General features: G+C 39.1%; 1 protein-coding gene across 1 annotated transcript in view; it reads right to left on the reverse strand.

The window, feature by feature from the left end:
- Window positions 1-20044: 20044 nt before the first annotated feature.
- cpne5a (copine Va) overlaps window positions 20045-25867 on the reverse strand; it is a gene marked incomplete at its 3' end in the record, with an annotated part of 61976 nt that continues 56153 nt past the window's right edge. Inside the window, exons 19-21 of the mRNA XM_080030322.1 lie at window positions 24845-24902; window positions 24061-24134; window positions 20045-20233 (exon numbers count right to left, since the gene is read on the reverse strand). Of these exons, the coding sequence (XP_079886448.1) occupies window positions 20045-20233; window positions 24061-24134; window positions 24845-24902 (321 nt within the window). The remainder of the gene's footprint in view (window positions 20234-24060; window positions 24135-24844; window positions 24903-25867) is intronic.

A 25867-nucleotide genomic window follows, 5' to 3' on the forward strand; every position in this document is an offset into this window, starting at 1 on the left:
TGTGTGTGTGTGTGTGTGTGTGTGTGTGTGTGTGTGTGTGTGTGTGTGTGTGTGTGTGTGTGTGTGTGTGTGTGTGTGTGTGTGTGTGTGTGTGTGTGTGTGTGTGTGTGTGTGTGTGTGTGTGTGTGTGTGTGTGTGTGTGTGTGTGTGTGTGTGTGTGTGTGAAAATAATCAAACTTTCACAAAAAAAGGATGGAGAATTTTTTGCTGCTAAAACAAATTCCAAAGCCTAATTATGATTCAGCATGGAAGCTAATGTGAAGTAAGAAAATGTTGTTATTTTGCCAATGCGAGAATTGCCTTTTTCACATACAAACTCATTTGTTTTTTCATTATCAGTAATGGCCTTTTATTTATTTAGGTTCAAATGTGAGATTCTCTAAAACAGAAGTATTAAAGGTTAGTTGTGGATTTGTTTTCAGTATTGAGTTAAGAGGAGGTCTCTACACTGGAATTTAAAATTTAGAAAACACAGTGTAACTTTATTACTGTGAGAAGGATTGTGAAAATTTGTTCAAAATAAAGTATTTTCCTTCTGCCCTCTGTAGGAATTTAAGCGCTCACTCCAGTAATGTTAATCCATAATATACTGTTCAAATGTTATAGACCTGTAACCATTTCAAAATCAACACCTTTTTATTTTATCCAAAATAAATAACCACACACATGGAAATAATTTTTTTTTGTAAAAGTATGCTGAGGTAGGTAGCTACCTTCCTTTTGTGTGGCATTCCTACATATACTGCAATTCCTTTAATCTTTCTTAAAGCAATGTGTGTATTTATACTTTTGAAATAGGAAATATTTATTTTTCCAAAAAATCCAGTTCTTGTGAAGTAAAGGACAAATAAATCCTTACTAATACATAATATTGTTCAATATGGGAACCTCATGACTGCCATTCTTATGATTCTGATGTTTGCATTGTTCCTTCAATAAATTACACGTTTTGTTTGCAAATGACTATACTATGTTCAGTATGTTGTCCCTTTTTAAACTTCACTTTTTAAGTCAAACAACAAAGTACATAACGGAGGTTTTCTTTAGCATCTACTGTCGATATAAACCAAGGATTCACAGCTGTCTCCTGGTGCAATGCTGTTATTCTCCCCTTAGATGGCAGTAGTTTGTTAAAGATCTCAGTTGGTGCTTTTACTATGGCTTTTCATTTAATCTGGGTTTTAGTTTTCAACAGTTTAGTTTTCTTGGAGAGAAAGAATATATATATATATATATATATATATATATATATATATATATATGTGTATATATTATATATATATATATATATATATATATATATATATATATACAATCACCGGCCACTTTATTAGGTACACCTGTTCAATGGCTTATAAAAACAAAAAGCTAATCAGCCAATCACATGGCAGCAATTTAATGCATTTATGCATTTAGACGTGGTCAAGACAATGTACTGAAGTTAAACCGAGCATCAGAAAGGGGGTTTAGGTGACTTTGAACATGGCATGGTTGATGGTGCACGGCAGGATGGATCCATACTTTCATGTTAACGCCAAATTCTGAACCTCCCATCTGAATGTCGCAACTGAAATCGAGACTCGTCAGACCAGGCATGATTTTTCAATCTTCTATTGTCCAATATTGGTGATCCTGTGAGAATTGTTGCCTCATTTTCCTGTTTTTAGCTGACAGGAGTGGCACCCGGTGGGGTCTTCTGTTGCTGTAGCCCATCGGCTTCCAGGTTACCGGTGTTTTGCGTTCAGAGATGGTATTCTGCATACCCTTTTTGTAACGAGTGGCTATTTGAGTTACTGTTGCCTTTCTATCATCTCAAACCAGTATCCCCATCCTCCACTGACCTCTGACTTCAACAAGGCATTTTACGTCCGCACAAATGCCGCTCACTAGATATTTGTTCTTTTTCGGACCATTCTCTGTAAACCCTAGAGATGGTTTAGAGTGAAAATCCCAGTAGATCAGCAGTTTCTGAGATACTCATACCAGCCCTCCTGGCACCCTCAACATTGCCATGTTCAAAGTCACTTAAAACCCCTTTCTTCCCCATTCTGTTGCTCGGTTTCAACCTCAATAAGTTGTCCCGTCCAGGTCTACATGCCTAAATGCATTTAGTTGCTGACATGTGATTGGCTGATAAGTTATATGTGTTAATTAGAAAATGAACCGCTGTACTCAATAAAGTGGCCGGTGAGTGTGTGTGTGTGTATATATACAATCATATGAAAAAGTTTGGGAACCCCTCTCAGCCGGCATTATAATTGACTCTGCTTTCACAAAAAAAATATAAAAGTGGTATGTCTTTAATTTACCAGGAACAGCTAAGTACTGGGATGTTTTCCAAACAAAGATTTTTCGAAAAGCAGTATTTGGTTGTATGAAATAAAATAAAATGTGAAAAACTGGCTGTGCAAAAATATGGGTACCCTTGTGGTTTTGTTGATTTTAATGCCTGTAACAGCATGTAAAACTGATGAATTTAAACACAAAGTTGGTTGGATTATGTTGTTAAGCCTTGAACCTCATAGAAATGTCTGTTTAATCATGAGAAAATTTATTTTAGGTGCCTAAATGCAAGTTGTACTTCTCTTTGACTCTCTGCTGAAGTGAGACAGAATGGGATCATCAAAACTGCTCCCAAAAGATCTTAAAAACAAAGATTATTCATTATCATGGTTTAGGGGAAGGCTACAAGAAGCTTTCCCAAAGGTTTCAATTGTCAATTTCTACTGTAAGGAACGTTGTCAGGGAATGGAAGGACACAGGCACAGTTGCAGTTAAACCCAGGTCTAGCAGACCAAGAAAAGTACAAGAGCGGCATATGCGGCGGATTGTGAGAATGGTTGCACACAACCCAAAGATCACCTCCAAAGACCTGCAAGAACATCTGGCTGCAGATTGTGTATCTGTACATGGTTCAACAAATCAGTGCAATTTGCACCAAAACATCTGTATGGCCGGGTGATGAGAAGGAAGCCCTTTCTGCGCCCACGCCACAGATACAGTTGCATGGAGTATGCAAAAGCTCATTTAGACAAGCCAGATTCATATTGGAAGAAAATGCTTTGGACTGATGAGACAAAAATTAAGTTATTTGGTCTTTATAAAAAGCAGATGTTTTGGTGCAAATTGCGCTGAATTGTTGAACGATGTACAGATACACAATCTGCAGCCAGATGTTCTTGCAGGTCTTTGGAGGTGATCTGTGGGTTGTGTGCAACCATTCTCACAATCCTCCACCTATGCCGCTCCTGTTTTTTTCTTGGTCTGCCATGCCTGGGTTTAACTGCCACTGTGCCTGTGTCCTTCCATTTCCTGACAACGTTCCCTACAGTCGAAATTGACAATTGAAACCTTTGGGAAAGCTTCTTGTAGCCTTCCCCTAAACCATGACAATGAACAATCTTTGTTTTTCAGATCTTTTGGGAGCTGTTTTGATGATCCCATTCTGTCTCACTTCAGCAGAGAGTCAAAGAGAAGTGCAACTTGCATTTAGGCACCTAAAATAAATGTTCTCATGATTAAACAGACATTTCTATGAGGTTCAAGGCTTAACAACATAATCCAACCAACTTTGTGTTTAAATTCATCAGTTTTACATGCTGTTACAGGCATTAAAATCAACAAAACCACAAGGGTACCCATATTTTTGCACAGCCAGTTTTTCACATTTTATTTTATTTCATACAACCAAATACTGCTTTTCAAAAAATCTTTGTTTGGAAAACATCCCAGTACTTAGCTGTTCCTGGTAAATTAAAGACATACCACTTTTATATTTTTTTTGTGAAAGCAGAGTCAATTATAATGCCGGCTGAGAGGGGTTCCCAAACTTTTTCATATGACTGTATATGTATATATATATAATAAAAAATTGCAGTTAGCAAGTACAGAATCTTGATATTGAAGTCTGGCTACGACCAGAGACCTGCTATTCCCCTTAATGTGAAAGTCAAGCTCAGAGCCATTTCAGTTTTCTACATCCGCACAAAACCCTGCTGTACTGTATGTTGTCCTTAGTGACTACTACAATAGAAAAGCTCAGAGAGAGACCAAAATCCACACTCCGATCATGAAGGAACGGACAACAACTGAATATCAAAAGTTACTTCCCTGAACACTGTGTGTTCTCTTTAAAGCTTCAATAACCTTGCTAAAGGGACTCAATCATTAGCTGTGATACATTTCCTCCCCAGAAAAGCATTCACAGTGAGCACTGTAACAGCTCCAAACAAAGTACAATTGATCCAGCTGCATCAAACATTATGAGTTGGCCCTGAACACGTCCCATTAGGCTGCGCTACGAAAAAACTGCCTTATGAAAACTTGTCTCTGTGTGAACTCCAGAAACCTCAAAGGCACCACACTGAGACTTCATAAAGTCACCATCAGCGGGTTGTCAGATTGACATGAGCTACCAACAGGAGTCTGCTCTTGAGCTCATAAAGGATGGAGTTTCCCTGCATGTGGTAGGAACCAGATCTGGGATTAACAATCAGCCACGGGCGCCGAGGTGTGCAGACGAATACTGATGTTGTCCACAGTGCTGCTGGAAGTCTTCAGATCCTCAAAGTATTAGATACAATTATTTTTACTGATGTATTAATGCAGTAAGCAGTTGTTTACTGTAGTGGTTACTCAAGGTGGAGCCAGTTTCAATTGATTTATATGGGACTGCAATCAACAATCACTTTCTTCATGGAGTCATCTCCTAATTATTTAGCGTAGCATAGGGAGAAATGATCTCACAGTTACCTGGAGCCCAAATTGAAACCTTCACATTGTCAAAACAGTGCTGAAAATAAATGTATTAAAATAAAAACACAGGTTTACGTGACAAAATCAATTATTATTAAGCAGCAAATTATCTAATTGAAATTAGAATAATTGCCCATTCATGTTCTTTCAATAATCTTATCAATTAATAATTTAAGCTCTGCCGTTGGATAGTTTTATCTATAACTAAGCACACTGTTAATTTTTAATCCTATCTATTCATCTATTGTATAAAGTGGCATGAAAAGAAAATATTCAAGTCTATATTCCTCAAAATTGTACTAAAGCAAAGTACTTATAATTATAAATGTTCTAAAGAGTACTTATATTCCAACATTAATGAGTGCTACATGGTTCCCAGTAGATGTTAAAGCTAGAGAGACACTTCATCTTCCCACACAGCAGGACCAGTATATAACCTGCACTAAAAGGTCTTCAGGTGATCAGACTAGAGGAGCTTGAGAATGAATTATTTTAGTGTGCGGATGTTGTGGCTCAGATGTAATCTTTCTTGACAGCTGATGTGGATGGACTCTTGTCCTGATGAGATTGGTGGAAATGTAATCAGAACGAGAAAAATCCCTGAGATTGAATTTTCATTACGATTGGTGCATATTTTACACAAGCATGCCCCCCCTGCAGCCCCATATGGTATTTAAAGGTACTTGTCATGCAAAAACATAAACCGTGTTTTCGAGACACACACACACACACACACAAAAGAAGGAATTTGTGAGTGAAATAAAAGGGAATAATTTACATACCCCCACAAAATTCACAGCAGGGTATTAGGGCTAAGGTAATGGATTCCTCTCACACGCCATTACTTCATAGAGGAAATCATGAGGAGGCTGCTACTGGCAAGCCCAAGCCCTTTTTACCAAAACTGCTGAAAGAATGACTTAACTTTCTCAACCTCGTCTTTTATCTGATTACATTTGTACCTACAGAAAGAATTGTTCTGCACCCAGGAACTGTAGGGGGGGTTCTTTCCTTTTCTTCCCTGCCTTGTAAAGAAAAAGGAAGAGATCCGGCTGTGGCTCCCCTCAGGAACCGCAAATGCAGAGGCTGTCGCAGCAAACTCCTGTAGTGAGCAGTGAGCACAGGGAGTCACAGATTCACTGCTACTGTGCTATAATACAGAAAAGGGGAAAAAATGTATAATCCATTGTACTGCAGTTGCTTTGCTACTTTGCGATTTAATAAAAAAACCTTTGAAAGAAAGAGAGACTCTTTGAACAGGTCGGACAGAGGATTCGTTCCCCATTCCTTTGCGGACTTAGCCTGGTTGTTATGACTGAATTGGTGTGACTGAATTGTAGTGTTGACTGTCTTTTTTTAATATCTCATTGTCAAGGGCATGTTGTGATCTCTTAGAATTTCAGTGTATCACTAGATGGAAGCTGTGACTGCATTTGATATGGGCATGAAAAGAAAAAACAGCTGACTGTTGTCTTCATCAGTCGTTGGTGGCTCAAGAACCCTCCATTGATTTAAAACACAGACGCTATCCTTTCTCATTTGCTAACTAGCTTTTAAGTAATGCAACACCAAATAACAATGGACTGAGTCCCTGTGCAGTCTGCCTTGAAGCTGGAAAGTTACTGGTTATTGTGGGAGCTCCAGCTGTTAACACTATCCCTGTCCCAAGGTAGAAACACAAAACACTAATCATATCTCACTCAAATCATACTTGATCATAACAAACATGCAACCAAAAAAAAAATACAACTTCTATTATAAAATATGTATCTAAATGATGCCTGTCTCATGCCTTACCAACAAATATACTCCATTATTAAATCTAAAATGCAAAAAGAGGTTCTCAAAAGACCATATAGACAACAAGCTACGAGAAGCTGTCTCTAGTGTAAATGGTAAATGGTAAATGGACTTGACTTATATAGCGCTTTCTAGACGATTTTCTCAGCCCCAAAGCGCTTTACATATCTTACCACATTCACCCATTCATACACACACTCATACACCGATGGTAGAAGCTGCCATGCAAGGCGCTCTCTGAACCATCGGGAGCAATTTGGGGTTCAGTGTCTTGCTCAGGGACACTTCGACATGTGGCGGGTAGGCGGGGGATCGAACCTCCGACCCTGCACTCCAGAGGCGATCTCCCTACCGACTTCGCCACTGCCGTGTAGGCTATATGAACTTGCGAACCTCTTAACAGCCTTACATTATTGATCAACATGTTCGGTATATGTTTACATAGGGCTTATATTACTGTAGTAAACTGTAATAAAATGAATGCTTAGACAAATTTAGCATGGCTGTGGTGAAAGAGGCCCCCGCTATATAAGGTATGTGTTTTCCTGCAGTTAACTAACCTCTGGTCAGTGGTCAGTGGTAGTTAATGCCCTCAGAAATTCACCAGGTTTACGTTCCTAAATCTCATTTACTGTGTTTACTAGGAAGCAGAATAGATTGGTTATCTATAAGAAACATGAAATTTACATTAAGTTGTCTCGAAGCTATAAGAAAACATATGTGAAAATTGGAAGATAAGAACTACAAATTAAACTTAAGCTGTTGGCTGGAAGGCTGCATAGACTTAATAGAAATCGACAAAGCTGACGCAGCATTAAAGCACTGCGTTATTGGTCTTTGGGGATTAAAAGTCATGATAAAGTCAAATTTGCTGAATTATGTGCAATGGTGTATAATTAAGTTGCCGGGATAAGGTATGTCAGTTGTGTGTGTATCATGTGTGTGTGTATATGTATGTCTTTAATGTCCTGCCTAAATACAAAATGAAAAATATGAATTGAAAATATACATAATAAACATTACAAATATATAAAACATATGCTTAAAACTCAACATTTAAGCTCACATGAAACACGATGTATCATGAGTGGCATACACACTGGAGAACGTCATATTAGAGATCAGCATCAGATCAGCTTTCATTTTCCTCATATTTAAATATACCAAAATATTTGTGTGGATACTTTTTTTTTTATCCATACTACACAACAGCGAAGAGTATTGTACATTTTACAGAACTACATTTATTGAGCAATTAAAATGAATCCATTTCCTATAGCACTGGGTTTTGAGAAATAAATTCATGCTAAAAGAGTCCTAGCCCAGGTACACCTGCCATCCCATTGTGACTGCACTTGTCTGAGACAGAGAATGACAACGTTGAACCAAAATGTATAAATTTGGCAGACTGCTTGACTTGAATCAGCCAGCAAAGGACTTTCCTTGAGGCAAAACCAACGAGCAATGCTGAGTGTGTCAGTTTCAATCAGCTCTTCAAAGACAACGCCTTTTTGACGAAGCTGTGCAGGAGATGAGCAGAAGTGCTATCAGAGAAGCAGTGCAACTCTTTCAGCCGGCTGTGATAGACAATAAGAAAGCCACTGGTTTCCACACTTTGCAATGGTTTCTCTCATTCTCTCTTCAAACTGTGGCTGACGGTTTGAACGATGAAGCTCAGCTGTGTGGGCAGTGGCTGGGTGTTATCTTTTCCGCTCACAGTCTGCAGCAATTTATGTTGCCTCTGCCAGTGCCATTGTGTTTGCGGGGGGGGGGGGGGGGGATACACACTATGGCAATGTATGTGTCTGTGGGTCTTCTGAGGGGGTAAATATACAGGCAACACCGCAGCTACTAAACATCTCTGTTGACGGGAGAGAGAGAAAGAAAAGAAGGATTTGGGGAGCAGATCGTAAAAGCTGCCAAACTCTGGGGGGGGGGAAGGCTATTATTTTGAAACATCTAGCTATTGGTGACTTTGAATAACGGAACTTATTTTCAAGCAATAGCCTTTCCACACAAACCATCATTAATAACAGGCTTTCCCCAATGCTCAACATCTCATGCCAGAAGCATATCAATAAAAGAGTTGTCACTAAATCATTATATAAGGATTTTCTGCATGTATGAAGCATGCATCACGTTCTTTCACATCAAAAGATCCTCAATCAGGTAGCCTTGAATTTACGGATACTTCTGCTGCTTCCATCCAAGGAGCAGTCATCTATCACCCTCTTTCTTAGTGTCCCCTAAGACCATATGTCTCTGGCTTGCAACATGCCCGGACCCAGTATGCTTGCGGATGACTCACAAGACAGTGCTTCCCAATGGGGGGCTCCCCCCCACCCAACTCCTCATACTCACCCCCCACTGTCTGTCCTTCTCACTACGTTATTTCTCTCTCCCCTGTGCTGTCTCTAATCTCCTTTACTCCTCATTCCATTCTCCCACCCTCTCTGCCCTCTGCACCTGCCAGCTTTTCTTCCCTTCCGATTGCTTCTCTCTCGTTCTCTCTCTCTCTCTCTCGCTCTCTTTCTCTCTCGTCTTTAAAGTCACCACTCCCTTTCATCTCCCTCCCATATATTCTCCTTTGCAAGACCCATCTTCTCATTCCCCTCCAGCCACAAAGATTACAGCCCTAGCTCTAAGTCACTGAAGAAGAGGTAATCTGAGACCTAAGGTGTATAGTAAATACATACAGTGAGAGCAAGCCGATAGAGCAGTTGACAGTGTAGTTTTATCTGAGCACTATGTTGAAAGTACCCACTTTTCACTTACTTGAAATCTCCAAAGCCTTTTTCCGCTCGACTAGACTAGAAGACAGTAGTGCGTGCGTGCGTGTGTGTGTGTGTGTGTGTGTGTGTGTGTGTGTGTGTGTGTGTGTGTGTGTGTGTGTGTGTGTGTGTGTGTGTGTGTGTGTGTGTGTGTGTGTGTGTGTGTGTGTGCTTTTCAGTTTGCTGCTAAATAGCACACATCAAGTAGGGAATGGTTCTGATAGCTGAAAGAGTTTATGGCTGCTGGCAGCATCAGCACTCAAAGATGTAGCAGCCATTTGATTAGCATGAAGCCGGTCATGAAGTGTTTTTTTTTTTGGTTGGGTAGAGCAGAAGAGGTTATTTTTCTTTATTTTCCCCATTCCTCATCATTTCCCAAACTAATGTTTTCATTCAGCCTGCCCTGGTGTAAAATGGGTCCTTATCTTTATAATTGTTGTGTTTTCGTTATCATAAAAGTGAAGCAAGCTGTATTGCATTCATTTGTAGTTTATAAAAAGTGCTATTTTGTTAAATTATTATTATTCAAATATTTAAAGGGGACATATTATGAAAAACAAAACATTGCAGGTGTTTGGGCACCCTTGTAGGTTATTGGGGTCTCTACCAGCACACACGAGCTTCAAAAAAACAAATGTGTCAGTTTCTTCAGGGATGCTTTTTTAGAAAAAAGGGGGATTTGAAGGTTTCTTCCAAAAAACACAGACTGGTGACGAAACCGGTCGGTTTTCATTATCATAAATACTCCCACGGGAAAGCTTACCAGAAACTCGGTAGTTGATTGGCAAATCAAGACGCCCCGTTGGTAACCACACACAGCTGAGCCTCCACTCGCTCATGCAACAACAGAGGAGAAGCAAGCTGCAGTGTTAGCTCATCCTCAAGCTACCATCACACCCCAGCCTCGAAGCAGACCGGGGCTGAATGGATTTACTTCATTTTTTGTTGTTTGGCTATGCCCAGCAAAGGTTGACAATCTAGTGTGATCTGCTGTTACACTGGAGTGTGGAGGAGATTGTGCCTGGAAGACAGAGAGACACCATCTCTCCTCTGGAAATGTAAGTAGTCCTATTTAAAAACAAATCTGTCCGTTTATGAGTTCAATGTGTGTAATGTGCTTTAATTTATCCCTCCTATAATAACCAACGCCGACTGAAACGAGAGAATGTCTCTGGGTTAAGTAGTTAGCGTTAGCGTTAGCGCCCGTTAGCTTTTATGCTAACGGTTAGATCTGTGAGTCTGTCCGTGACAGCCCCTGTGTGAAAACAGTGAAACTGCGTTAGCGCCCGTTAGCTTTTATGCTAACGGTTAGATCTGTGAGTCTGTCCGTGACAGCCCCTGTGTGAAAACAGTTTAGTATAGCCCTTGAGCAAGGGCTATACTGAACTTATTAGTGGCCCATCTTATTTAATAATGGAAGAAAAAATATATTTTCATTAGTTTGTAGCTTTGCCATAACTACAGATGTATCATGTATGTAGGCTACACATGATGTAACATTGAATGTGCCATGTTTTACAGCTATCTGGGTGACCTGAGCGTTGACCCACAAGGACCGTCACACTATCTGTTCCATCAGAGGACTGTTCACTGGGTGGAACAGGTGGTCTTCTTCAGGGCCCACCAGCAACAACTGGACAGTTACATACAATATGGCTTTGCTTCTGTTTGAATTATGTACACTTTATATTTCCATTTCACTGGCTATGAATAAACTGCTTTATTTTTAAGTATGGTTTTGGTCATTTTAAAATGTAATGATACTGTTTCAAAGAAAAAATCTTCAGAGAGATAAAGGGTTGAATTAAAAAACGTATAAGTCAATGCATGTAGATCGGTCTGAAAACTAGTCCAACATCCTGACTATGAAAATGTGAGTTTCAAGTAATCCTTTACTACACGAAGCAAACAGTGACAGTAAGCAACACAATACATGTTTTAACAGTAAAACTTTATTATAAATGAGTGATCACAATACAAACTAGAAAATGCATTTCCTGCTGAAAATGCGTGTGAATGCTGAAACAGCTTACGCTAAACTGGATAGCTGAGTATGAAGATTTGAAAAAGGTCTATAAAGGTTTATAAAGTTGTTGAAGTTTATAAAGGTCATAATTTTGTAAAATAAGTTTAAAAGGAGTTGAAATGTTGAATATATAGAGGTTTGAATAACATTTCTTGCTGAAATTATGAAGAAGTTGAAAGACATGGATAAAAATCTTAAAACTGTGAAATAATAATTGAATAGACTTGGAGCTAAACTACCTTGATGGCTTGAATGTATATGAATCAGCTAAAGGAGTATGAAGATGTGGAAAAGTAAGAAACAGTCTTAAGTATGAACAGTAGTGAATTGTTTAACTCTTATAGGAATGATGTTGAATATTTAAAAATGTCTAGATAAAATTACAATTGAAAGACATGAAAAAAAATGATGTGTGATATAGGCCTTCAAAGAGCAGAGTGTTTTCCCCATTTCAACTGTGCCTATCCGAACTGTCTAATAAAGTGGAAAAAAGAAAAAAATAATCAAGAAAAAAAAGTGAAATTGCCCTTTAATGGGCAGAGTCAGTCACCAAGGTGAGTGTATATCTTATTGAGGGTCTGTGATCAGGCAGAAATCCCACCTTTTAGAAGCCTCAGAGAGGTCATTTCATCCAAAATGTCACCTCAAACCGCTGCCTCTAACTGACGGACCGTGAGTCTAACTGACAAAATTATTTTATTGTTAGAACCAGAAGAATCTGATGAAGACACAGTGTGAAGATTATGTCTGTAATGTGAAGAGAATGAGAAACAGAGCATTTTAAAGGTGTGGTACAGTCTGCCTTTCTCCAGAAATTTCCTGTCTCAGTTATCAAGGCGGCAGTTGGTTGGACACCATTTAGCTTGGAAGCCCAGACCTCCCATTGTGTAGGTCCGATTGCTTCAGTAGTCACATCTATGCGACCGGAAGAATATGTCCTACATTTTTATGTAAAAATTATCCACGTAGGGTTTAATTTGTGGGAGTGAGAGGCAGTTATGTGGAAGGTTTTGGTGTATTTTTACACCAGTTCTACACTGTAACAGTTGGTTTCCCCACTCTGCCTCTGAACATTCCGTCCCATCCGGATCCCATTATAAATTTAGAAAGAGGCTGAAAAAAGCTTAAAACTAAAACTGTGCTTGTTCAAAGACAGTTTAAGATTTTAAAAAGTTGAATAGGATTTTAATAGCTGCAATTCATGTGAATTGTTTAAAGTTTGAATGGAGTCTCTAGCTGAAAAAATGCGGGAGGAGATAGGTTTCAAAGAGGATGAAGTTTTAGCGGTTTGGAATGCTGCTCCCACCCGCTTCAGTGTTAAAATAATTTGTTAAAAAGCTGAATATTTTAAAAAGTTTAAAAGGTAGAAAAATGTTAAAAGAGGTCCACACATGTCCTTAAAGAGCTGAACATTTTGGTATTTGTATGGTTAAAATAGCTGAAGATTTGAAGGAGGTATGAAGGTCCAAAAAACGTACGGAAGAAGTGGAATAATAAAGATTTGGATAACAATAGTGTGAATGCTGGAAGCTCCAGCATTCACACTAATGATACATTACCTACTAGGTATTGAAAGGGTGTCAGATAATTTGCAGCTCTGACTGTAATTGTTTCTATATATTTTTTTTTTACAAAAGATAATGTCTTTCCAGTGGATCTTGACATGATACATTCCTTTCCTGCCACGTTACTGTACATTTACAGCATGGCTTCACAACCAAAGCTTTCACTCCACTGGGTTGTAGATCATTCCCCAGTTTAACCTGTAGAGACATACATAAAACGTTGTATGTTACAAGTTTAGAGAGTTTATTCATAAATACTTAGCTCATATTCTGTTACTGACTGTGACATATTTAAACTGTATTTACCTGAGGATAATGTCAGGGAAACCAGAAATCTTGATGCAATTTTCACAGTTTTCAGCTCAGACTCCTGCCTGACCAGGTTCAGTTGTAAAGCTTTTGGTTTAGAAGTGATAAGTGTGCTGATATTTGCTGTAGAAATGAAGGTAAACATGGTAACATCGATCTCCATGCTGCATTGGCCAAAAGTAAACAAAAGTGACAGCTGGGCGTGTGCCATGCCCATATAGGTAGGTATAGAGTAAATGAGCAGGGCGGTGCATGCACGCCCATGTAGATAGGAGGGGGGTAGATGTCAAAACCAAATTTTTTAGGGAGAGGCCTGAAAAGGCCTGAAAAGGCAATGAAGAAATGGGCATTGGTAGAAAACTAATGGGCTTTTTGTACAATAGACCATTAAAACCTTTTCTAGTAGACCTCGGAAATACACATTTAAACCCGAGTTTTTGCATAATATGTCCCCTTTAGTGAAACTACACTCTCTTATAGACATAATAACCGCAACAGTCTAGCTCCAAACGATATTCAGTTTACTCTCAAGGAAGATTAAGAAAACCAGCAGCTATTCATACCTGAGAAGCTTGAGCAACTCATTTATTAAGCAACGTCTCTTCTAAAATAGAATAGGCAGTGTTCTGTTCAGTGTGCAGGCAATTAAAACATTGGCATTCAGTCCATTTGGACAGACTGGCTGACATCAGTCTGGGTTATTTGCCTTCTCAGTCTCCTTGTGCTGGCATGTGGAATCACAGAAAATCACAAAATAACCCTGTCCTTTTCAATATTAGTGTTGTTTTTGTCCATAATAGGAAAGCAATTTTATGGGGAACAGGCTGTTCCATCATGAAGCGAGAGTAAATAAGGTTCACTCAGGATGTAATGATATTCAGCACATCTCCCACATTCCCCCCTGAGAAGTCAGCACTGTACTGTATAGGTACTCAACTCTTCTCCATTTTTTTACTTATTGATGTTATGAATGTGCATATTAAATAAACAGGTAGAACTATGGCTTGTTTGTGTTTTTTTAGGTGAATCTAACATAATAATTAAGATGATTCACTACAACTATTTTCCATGTGAATGGCTATCCTGGGTGACAAAATCTAAAACACATTATCTCATATAGGCGGTAATGGGAAACCACCCACTGCTCGACTCTTGGCTCCATTACAGTGCACTGGAAACTCAGTCATTCTACAGGAATCATTCTTTATTGGTAGCCTAATGATGATTTATAGCCAATCCAAACGTGGCTAGAGGATGGTGGTGGTAAGTGCATTTGTGCCGCAGAGGGAGAGCTGTGGTGTGGCCCTGAGGTGATTGGAGTTCATTGTGAACAGCAGAGTGGAAAGGGGTTACAAAACAGAGCTGTAGCAAACAGTTAGTGGGAGCTGCCTAACTCCAAATCTGAAAAGAAGTGGCAATATAATTTCAATTGACCTGAGCTGTACATGGATGGTGTTCCACACACCTCAGACAAGAAACAGCCCGTTTGGCTGCTGGAGGCTGTTTTAATTGGGCATCACTGGCAGCCCTGTGACATGCCAGGAAGAGATCTTGCTTTAGTTGGTTCCCAGGGTCTCTACTGAAGCTGCGGTCCAGCCTGATCTCTGATTAGAGTGGGGGATTGCTTCTGCTCACCTTCCTCCTCACCCCGTTGAACAGATTAAAAAACAGACTGGCTGTTGACCTTATTAATTCACAAAAGCACAAGTACTTTGTGTATTTCACAGAATGCTGTTTTTTGCTCTGTCAAATTGAACATTGCAAGTTGCCGGAAAGGATTTAAAAACTTTATTTTTTGTGATTTAATATTTATCTGTACTTATTTTATATTTGTTGATGAACAATGAAGTTGAAATGCTTCGGGGGGAAAAAGGATAAAACAGGTAAACATTTCATAATTTACTATATTATCAATTGCCCAAACAGACATTAGTACAGGTATTGGCGTACTGTTTTCAAATTTGAAATACTTCTGATGTGCACTGATGCAACCCATGACTCAACAATTCGAAAATAAATACTGAAGAAATCCAACATTTTTGGCTTGTTTCGCTTTCTTATTTGCTTTGTTGCAGAGAGATAAACAAAAGATTCAATCCATGTTCTCAGCGAGGCTGTTCCCATCTGGTTGCAGTGTTTTTGCAATGCTAAGCTAACCTGCCGCTGGCTGTAGCTTCATTATTATTGTACAGGTAGCCTATCAGTCTTCTCATCTACAAGTGTAATTCCAAAAATCTCAAACTATTCTGTTAGCCATGATCCTGGTTTTTCAACACTATTTCTGTTCTTCACATGTTGCCTGCCAGAACTCCAGAGTAATTGGTGTGATTACTTCTGAGCAGAACTCTCTTGTGAACGTTTCTTGCACATTCTATATGTGAAATGTTACATACAAGACGGTTATAATTATATGTCATTAGCTGTTGATTTTCTTCCTGGCTGTCAGTAGGTGGTTATTGTTCGGGAAGTAAGTGGGTGGGCAAGGGAGGTGTTGGCTCTATCCTAGGCTGGTAATTTATGGCTCCAGCTGCTGTCTCCGTCTCCCCAGGTGGACATGTTGATTCGTCAGCAGAGCATCTCATTAGAGGGAGAAAAACACTTTTCTAAGGGAAACATTCAGCGTGAGGACAGGGCTCATCGCTGATTCCGCTCTCTGAGATAGATGTTCTAGACACAAACACTACTATCTTGTTAAAAGAACGCTGCAATGAAAATCTCATGACAGCAGCTTTTCTAATGTATGACCCCCAACACTGATAGTTGAATTAATCAAAAAGAAAAGAAAATGTAGTTGAGACAGCTGAGCATAAGTCTGTATGAAAATATATAATCAGCAATACTGTTCAAAAACACAGTAAAGAAATTGCCAGAGGTATATGCCACAGTCATTTATTGATGGTCCCCTAAGTCTACCCATAGTGGTTAAGCACGAGGCCTCTGAAGTCAACTATTGCCTTGTGTCCCCTGAGAAGCAGTTAGTTCGGCACGGCTGTTTCCGGTGTTAGTCTATTAATTAACCTAAAAACTAACTTCATAAAATATAGTGTTTAATTTCCTAGTTTTTTTTCTTCCTTTCTCAAAGATGGTTGGTTCAACCGAAGATACTGAATAATTCAATTGAATGTCCAGTTTTAGAAGTCCATCACTCTGTTTCATACTCGCAAACCTTGACTTAAATAAAGAAGTGGAGAGAGAGAGAGAGAGAGAGAGAGAGAGAGGAAATATAATCTGATACATTTCCTTAAGTGATGTCACGGGAGTTAGCGTTGGCCAAGTGACCAAAAACACACACAAAAAACAATATTGTCATTATTTAATTATTCTTCAATTAAGGCAATCCATTACAAAGCATTTCACAAACCACAGTATGACGACAATATCATGTCCAACACCTGCTTTGGAAATTACTGTATTCAGCATGCAAGTCAGAGACCAAGAGAGGTATGTAAACAACCTGGGATAAAACAGGAGTAGTGGCAAGAAGAACCCATACAGTATGTGTCTCATAGGAAAATAATGGAAATGTAAACCAGAGATGCAACATGCTTAAGATGGCAGTTATTTCTAAATAACATCCCGAGTAACAAATGAAGCACATGGCAGATGCACTTATCAGGATAAATTAAGGCAGACTACCAAACGTACTGCCATTTTGGCACAAACATGCACATTATCTAAAAAGGCCAAGTTCAATAACTGAACACATTTTGGCACTGAATATTCTTTATACCAGGGCTTATGTACACATTAAAGTTCAGCCTCAGAGAAAATTCAAAGTGAAGGGAAAAATAAAAGCCATTCCTACAGTGAGAAAAAATAAATAATTGTGTTCTTGGAAAGACATCTTGAAGACTGCAAAATATATTTTATAATCATTTAATTATTTGCGATTGCATAAGTGTCATTACTGTGCTCATTTTATATTCATGTATTAATAATTTGTTTACTACTGCGGGTAGAAGCTTTGATTACCATGTGGAGGAAGTGGGGGGGGGGGTGGGGGGGGTGTAGCGTATTGTATTCTTTGTAGAACAGAATTTTTTTTTTTAATTAATTACATTAAATATTTCAAAAAACAATGCATAAAACATATGGCCCCAACTCGTGTCCACATGTTTTGTTTTCATCTCTTTTCACATTTGGAAACACTCTCGCAGTATATGAGCTGCATGCTGACGCTTACTGAAATCAGCAGCCAAATAATGTATATTTCATAGTTGATTTTCAGCGAGTAATGATTACCATGGGATTGTTTTTAAAAGGTAAATGTAAAAAAAGAAACAATGACATATATAACTCTACAGTTTAAAAGGGGTAATTAAATAAATTAGACATCTAAATAATTCTCTTTTAAATATATTTTGTTACAAATGTATTCAATGTATATAATAAGTTTCCTTTTGGCTTGAATGGCTTTTTAGTAGAGGTATTCTGGTATTTATGTGTGTTGTGTAACTTAACTTAATGGCCTCATTTAATTTCTGATGAACAAGTGAATTTGGTGGCAGACAAAAAAATGCTGCTTTGTCTTCTAAGGGAGAAATGTCATCACAAATAAATAAATACAAATTAAATTGGAGGGGGGATCCAAATATAGATCTGGGCCTGTGACAGGAGGCGTTCTTAGCTTCATCTGCCTCCATCTTCTCACTGAGAGCACTGAAGCAATGGGAGCCACAGAACATTGGATGGCTAACAGCGCTTGTCAAACAAAGGCATGAATCATGTGAACACATTTGCTGGAAACACAAAACATTGCAACAACAATGGGAGCTTCACATTCTCAGAGAACAACATGACAAATGTTTGTAAACCTTAGCGCTCTTGTGTCATTTGATGACCATTTAAAATGCAAAATGAGATCGCATTATGCACACACAACACCATAGATCGGAGATGAACTCACTTCTTATTTAAACCCATTAATGTTCACTCTTTCCTTGAAGATATGCTAATAGCCACAGTTGAATTGTAAACAAGCCTTGACTTTGAATATTGTACAACAAGGCTCAGTGACACTGATAACTTTCATTATTTCAAAGCTCATTAGTGAAGAAGGTGAAGGTATAAAAAGAACAGAGCACTGCTTGAGACAGCGCAGTTAGAGTCCCAATCTTGCAACAGTGTTATCGTCAATAACATTTTCTTTATGTGCATCTTAAACATGAAACCTGCTGCCACTGACGGAGTAACACTTGGGTAACTGAATTTGGATATGTTTCCATATAATAGGCACATTTGGATCGAGATGGTGAGTGACTGATAGATATTCATGGAAATTATGGCCTTTATAAATTGAAAAGTTAGGTTGTGAACAACTGGACCACAATGACTAACTGTAACTTAAAAAAATGTGCACACAGTCACTAAGAATAAAAAAACACTAACTTTATGAACAGTTGGGTTGGATTGAAAAGTTAAGTAAAACTGACTATTAGGTACTAAAATTGGACTTCAATGTGTTGTTATAAATTGGGTTGTTGCGCATTAGTATGCAACAATGTCATCAGGGCGCACCTATCCATTTGAAAGAGTAAAACACAGTAGACAAAATAAATGAAACATTGACATGAAACAATGCAATGACCAAATTTCTCTGTTGCAAGATTTGTGATTTTTAAGTTTCATTTTTAGGGAAATAAATAAATTCATGGGTGCTAGTCGGGATGGGGTATTAGTTGACATCAGTCATTAAGATGTACATAATCCTATACATAAACTGTAACCAAAACCATTATAACAGAAAGAAACACAAACAGCGAGATGACAAACTTAAGCAGTATAATTCACCTTTCTGCATACAAACAGGGAGCGCAGGTATTTGCTTTGGAATATTATCTATTATTTCTGTAAACAATGTGTGTATGATAAATATACGTTAATCAGTATAGTAATTGTCTTATAAACATACCTCCTGTCCTCATCCTGTTTAACATGATGATGGAAGACAATGTTAAAGCCGTGCTGAAAACATAATGTGGAATCCTTTGCATTATTTTTCATCGTGGTTGCTGTTGTATTCAGCTAATAAGCATTACAGCCTTTGTGCTTTTATTTGGACAGTTATTAGTCTATACTGTTAATATAAATATTAGAAATGTGTATAAGACATGGAAAATCAGTTTGGCAAAAGCTCACAGCAGGTCCTCTTCATAACAATTTGCAATCAAAAATTACCCATCTGTGAAAATGATTCAGAAACTGCTTAAAAGGATTTATCACATGCTTTTTATATTACAGTTCTTATTGAAGTAGAAATGGGGATTTTCGTATTACACTGGTTGCAAAATATAAGAAAACTCCATGGGAAATAGGTTTAATCCCTGCCCTCAAAAGGCCCTAAATAAATTATTTCTGCAATAAATAAATAAATTACTTTACACATGATTTCCTAGTTTAACACACATCGATTCCAAAATGTATCTCACACATTATACTCACCGGCACATTCTAATATATGTTTGCCTTCAAACAGGCGCTCTCTCTCTAGGGGTTTACTTGCTATCCATTACACCACCACTTTGAAAGCTTTTGACAGCAAACAACTAAAACCTCCTTCTACAACGGGCTCCTCTCGGCGCTCTCGTCCTCAAGCAGTCGGAGAGACGATACTCCCTGTTAATCAACACTATCCCCCCCATAGCAGTCTTATTGCTTCAAGACAAAATGGAGTATTGTCATCTTTATGTTCAGCTGGATTTGTATCGACGCCAGCGATTCCATTTCCCCAAAGGACAGTCACGGTGGTGGGCTCCCATCAATCCCATCCCTGCCCCTGCCCCCACCCCCACCGTGGTGGAGCTGTGTGTGTTTGGGCCTCAGACGGGGTTGGTCTGGGGGTGGTTGCTGGGCGAGTAAGCCGGTGGTACGGTGTTAGGTTTAATGCCTCTGCTCTTCATGGAGGATATCAGCTGGTCGGGGATCTCGGCCAGTACGTCTTTAGCCAGCCGTGCCATGCTCAGCACGTGGTTCCCAGCGCGGTCCATGTAGTCTCTGAACGGGACAAACTGTGGTGACATGGGAAATAAATGTAAGCTATGGCTTCATGATAAACATGTATCATGTCTGCAACAAGCTTAAAACCCTTTTAGTAACCACATTACACCTGGCAATTTGAAAGCACCGGAACAAACAATTTACAGATGATGTTGCTATGTATTCTTCACATGAGGGGTAAGAAGGAGTCCCATAGTAAATTATTTTTATCTTTGCTGCATACTCTTAACAGGGGTGGATTACTGCACGGGCACACCGGGCACAGGCCCAGGGGCCCAAGGGCTCAGGGGGGCCCTTAGCCAGAGATACTGATAGTAACTTTTCATGTTGCATAGTCAAAGAGCTCAGTCGCCTCCTTTCTGCCTGCTACACTCTGGACTAACTCACTATCACTACACACTTACAGACTGATATTGCTGCTATTTTTATTTTTGTATTTAATTAACGACTGTCTTTTTAAACTGAATTTGACTGCCTTTTTGCACAATTAATTATTTATTTATTTATACAGAAACTCCAATATTTTATATTTTATTTTATATGTCATTGTCTATCTTTAGTGTTGTCTCGTATGTTTGTTGTTTGTGCCTGTGCACTTTTTACTTTTTATATGTTCACCGCGGGATAGGGGGAAACGTTTTCTCGATTCCCTTACATGTCTTGTACATGTGAATGTGTTGACAATAAAGCTGACTTTGACTTTGACTTTGATAACAGGGTCCAAAAAGGAATATCCTAAATATAAGGATACTCGTTAAAATTTAACAAGATAGAAATCATCATGGGCCCCTCAACTAGTAGGGGAGAAATCCAAAAGCAAGTTAAAAACAACAGCAATAGTAGCTCTGTCTAAGGGGCTCCATGAGGGGCCTTGAAGTCCCCCTCACACATACAGAAATAAGCTTTATATGTGTGAATTCTAAATTGTTCACAAAAAGTAGCTATCCACCCTTTATCTGTTGAAATGGGCCCCTCCATCATAGAACATGGGTCCGCAGACCAATCTACTGTTTTTACAGTTGCAGAGTAAAAAGTGCTGCCTGTTTAAGAAAAATATGAAAAATAATGTTCCCTCTGCATCTCAGGATTTGATAGAGCCTCTAAAATTTCCTCTCAAAGTGCACCAAATTGATGCATTTTACTTTAAGAAGTTAAAAAAATTGCGTAGGAGGGGGGGCATGCCCCCGGACCCCCCAACAAGGTACAGGGTCCCTCCAACAGTATCCCAAAATCATGTGGGAAACACTGACTCCCTTAATATGTTTTTGCCATCAATTGTATGTATCTGTGTGGAAAAGTCAGTGTACCTGACTGGAAAGGGACGAGTGGGGGGCCCTTTGAGAGTTTGTGCCCAGGGGCCCATTATCTTATAATCAGTCTATGTGTAGGAAGAGCTACATCCAGGTAACTTCTATTTCAAGTTTTAGCGCATTACTGAGGCTTCAGCAGGCCAAAGTATCAAAGATAAGCAAATAAGGCTGGTTCTAGAGGAAAGACCAGAAGGTCATAACAGTCTCGGGAGTTTACATGCCACATGTCGCAGTGTTCCTGTGCCGCTCGACACTGAACTCCAAATAGTTAGCATACAGCTATTGTGGTAGCCTTCGTCCATCAGTGTACGAGTGTATGTGTGAAAGGAGAAATTAGAGGTTAAAGCCATTTGAGTCAAAGGCTATGGTTAAATGTGCTACATAAATGCAGTCCCTTTTAGTATTTACCATTTGGCCTGATGCATTCACAAGATGAAAGGAAATCCTCAATGGGTAACACTTTACAATAAGGTACACAACATTGTAGTACCTACATGTGTTACCTACTACATAGGTTTTTTTTTGTTGTGTTACCTACTACACAGGGGTTTTTTTTGTGCTACCTAACACATAAGTTTTTTTTTTTGGTGTGTTACCTACTACATACGTTTTTTTTTGTGCTACTAACACATAGGTTGTTTTTTTAGTGCTACCTAACACATAGGGTTTTTTTGTGTTACCTACTACATAGGTTTTTTTTTGTGCTACCTAACACATAGGGTTTTTTTTGGTGTGTTACCTACTACATAAGTTTATTTTTTTCTGTGCTACCTAACACATAGGTTTTTTTGTGTGTTACCTACTACATAGGGTTTTTTTGTGCTACCTAACACTTAGGGTGTATTCACACTGGGAAAGTCCGCTAGTGCACTTGCTTTGGTCCAGACCAAATAGAGTTTTGATTTTTTTTGTTTGGTGTGGTCCACTTTCATATTGCCCCTTTTGCAAGGGAACCAGCATTACGAAGCAAAACCACACGTGATCTGAGGTCATTCATTCATTGGACAGACATTCTGGGGTGGAGAGAAACAGGAAGCACGAAGTTTAAACTGCGAAATATATATCATTGATATAATATGGGGCTAAAAATAATAAAAGGGCCTACATCTAACCTATAAATAAAGAGGAAAAACATCAAATTATTGTTGTTTCATATGGTCATAATGTGTAGCCTTATGTCAATGCCACGTTATGTGGCTTGTAGCCTACGATGTGAAACATAATTTTTACTGTATTTTTGGTGCTGGATGCGCGTCACGCGAGAAGAATAGGCTCAAGCTGACACTCAGCTGATTAAGCTGTGTATCAGCTGGGTCGGCGCAGTTCAGCTCCAAACTGACACGGGGATAGTATTGACGGTCCCGTACATGGGAAGCAAAATAAAAACACACAGATTTCAGAAATGTATAATATGTTGAGATTATGTGTTGGATAGATATCGCAATAGGTCGCTGAAGTCAAAATTGCGAAAATCGTCCCACATTACCCAAATTCACCCCACTTCTTGCGCAGCGTGAACCTGTAGGCACTGTGCGAGAGACGCCCCTCTCCTTCATCTGATCGCTGATCGCTGAACACATTCAGCATTTATATTGTTCCGGGCTCCCGGTCAAACCACAACTAATCTTCCTAACAATGGCGACAACAACACTTTCCCATAATGTGAAGCTGACGGCTATTTATTAAAAAAGAAAAGAAAGAAAAGGCACAGTGCCTCCTGCATTTGGGTCGGATCGAGTCCGAACAAATTCACACCACAAACGAACTGCAGCAGAGTGCGTTTGGAAACGCACCGAGACTACCTCTTCAGCTGGGTCTCGGAGCGTTTGTTTGGTCCGCACCCGAGTGCGATTGCTGTATTCACACCTGCCTGAAAGATGCGCACCGAAGGCAGAAGTGCATCTGAGTTCGTTTCAACCGAACTAAACACGGCATGTGTGAATACACCCTTAGGTTCATTCTCTAAACTGCAGCCTAAAATAAGTCAGGATGGTGAATCTTATGTTAAGTAGCACAAAAAAAACCTGTTTGGTAGCACAAAAAAAACTTATGTAGTAGGTAACACACCAAAAAAAAACCCTATGTGTTAGGTAGCACAAAAAAAACTATGTGTTAGGTAGCACACAAAAAAACCGCTATGTAGTAGGTAACACAAAAAAAACCTGTTAGGTAGCACAGAAAAAAAAACTTTTGTAGTAGGTAACACACCAAAAAAAACCTTATGTGTTAGGTAGCACAAAAAAAAACCTATGTAGTAGGTAACACATATCTATGTAGTAGGTACTACAATTTTGTGTACCTTATTGTAAAGTGTTACCCCTCAATGTTTTTCTCAACACTTGAACTATCCATACATGTTTCAAGTCTGTAGATGTTGAGATGCATTGTTTTGTCATAAAACAAACAAGCAACACTGTGACTACTAATGGGGCTTTTTAATTTTTTCAACCGCTTTGCCTTTGGAACAGATGAGTCATATATCGGTACAACAAAGTTGAGAGTGAGACAAAGCATTAGAAACATCTCACCTGTACAATGTCTCTCTCTGCCAACTTCCCCCTCGAGGAAATCCTGATGTCATCTCCATCCAGCTCAACCATGGCTGCAGAGAGAAACCATGATTTAGGAAAAATAATCTCACAAAAAAAGATGAACGTCAAAGATGAACAACTGATGTTATGCTCAGGGAAGAAAGCCTGAGTGCATTTGAATCTAACAGACCACAAACTGGTTTTCACATTTATTTATTTTAACATTTGTTTCCCTTAAAGCTCCCATATTATACACTTTTCGGTTCTATTATACACCATATTATATGGTCTTAGTGGTCCCTAATACGTTTTTCTTTAATTGTTTGCTGAAAAAAACTTTCAGATAATTTATTGTACTATGCCGATGTTCAGCTAATCTCACAATGGCCTATTTTTTAAAAAGAGCTGCAGCTCCCCTCGTAAATATACAATCTTTGAGCTGCCCCCGCCCCCTGTCCGGAAGCGAAGCCAGATACGCCTCGCCCTCTGTCTGTCAGGGCCGTGGACCAATAAGAAATAGGGGTGTGGGCTGCACAGTGGAAGCTTCTGGTTTTCCAGTTTGTGAGGTCAGAAAAGGGGAAAATTCTGACTGGAGTATATTGGGGGGGAGGGGTGGGGGTTTCAGAAAGGTGGAGAGTGAGAACAGGAGAGATTGTTATTTTGTTTTATATTTTGGCAGTCTCTAGGCACACCGTGGACCCATGGATATGTTAGAACACATTTAAAAAGTGCATTTAGCATAATATGGGACCTTTAATTGTGCTTCAGAGACTGTTCTCACCATCAAACTCAGCTTGGCCAACTCCAACAATGATGATAGACATGGGGAGTTTAGCTGCCTGTCATGAGCAAAAGGAACAAACAGTCAGATGCCTGGAAGAGCACATACGTATTGTGGTTCTGAAAAAAAAGCTTGACATCAGTGTTATTATCAGAGTATGGAAGGGTTGTATTTCCAGTTATTTGTTTTTTTCCTAGCGGCACACTTCTCATTCTGCCCAATCAGTTACAATCTGGAAGCACAGTTCTCCAGAGATTTCATACAACAGATTTGACAAGATAAAAATAAGTTTGAAAAAAAATGAAATTATACATAACATGAAACAGTTTCTAGACTGTGTTCCATCTCATTATGTGGCATGGCATACTTTGGGTTGTCCAGGGAATGAGAGAAAAATACAGAATACATTATTTAACGCAGGAGTCCCAAGGATGTTGCGACAGCCGACATACCACAGAATATTTGATCAAAACTATGCGGTGTACGCATTCTACGGGCCCCTGCTCTGGACTTATTGCCCATAAATAAGAGAAAAATAAAGTAGTTGAGCTAACATGTATACAAACATTAACACTGTCAAACACTTTATTCATAAAACACGATTGCTTCATCCTACACACTAACATCGCTAAGTCCAGCATTATTTATTCATTATGTGTCCATAGAAATGTTTTAGATACTGTTCACATCAGAAGAGAAAAGCCCCCAAAAAATCCAGCAAATCGAACTCCAATCCAAACAAAACCTAACCATGTATAATAGTAATTTAGGCTTATCTTCCAACCCCTTCGAGGTTTCTCCACCACTGCAAGTATCCAAACCCTAGTCCTGATGTGCAGAAAGCTCCGGCATGAATGAATGATATCGGCTTGTGGTAGAAATGCATTTATGAGGGTAGAAGTAGGTCAGCTTTCCTGAAAAAAAACGACCTGAGGGGAGAGGCCCGCCAAATATAGGAGTAAACAGACTGAGGAGGAGCACCCTTCTCTATCATTATTCCCCCCATCATCTCTTTCACCATTT

This window comes from Ammodytes marinus (assembly GCF_949987685.1).
Source record: "Ammodytes marinus genome assembly, chromosome: 7".
NCBI classification, from domain to species: Eukaryota; Metazoa; Chordata; class Actinopteri; order Uranoscopiformes; family Ammodytidae; genus Ammodytes; species Ammodytes marinus.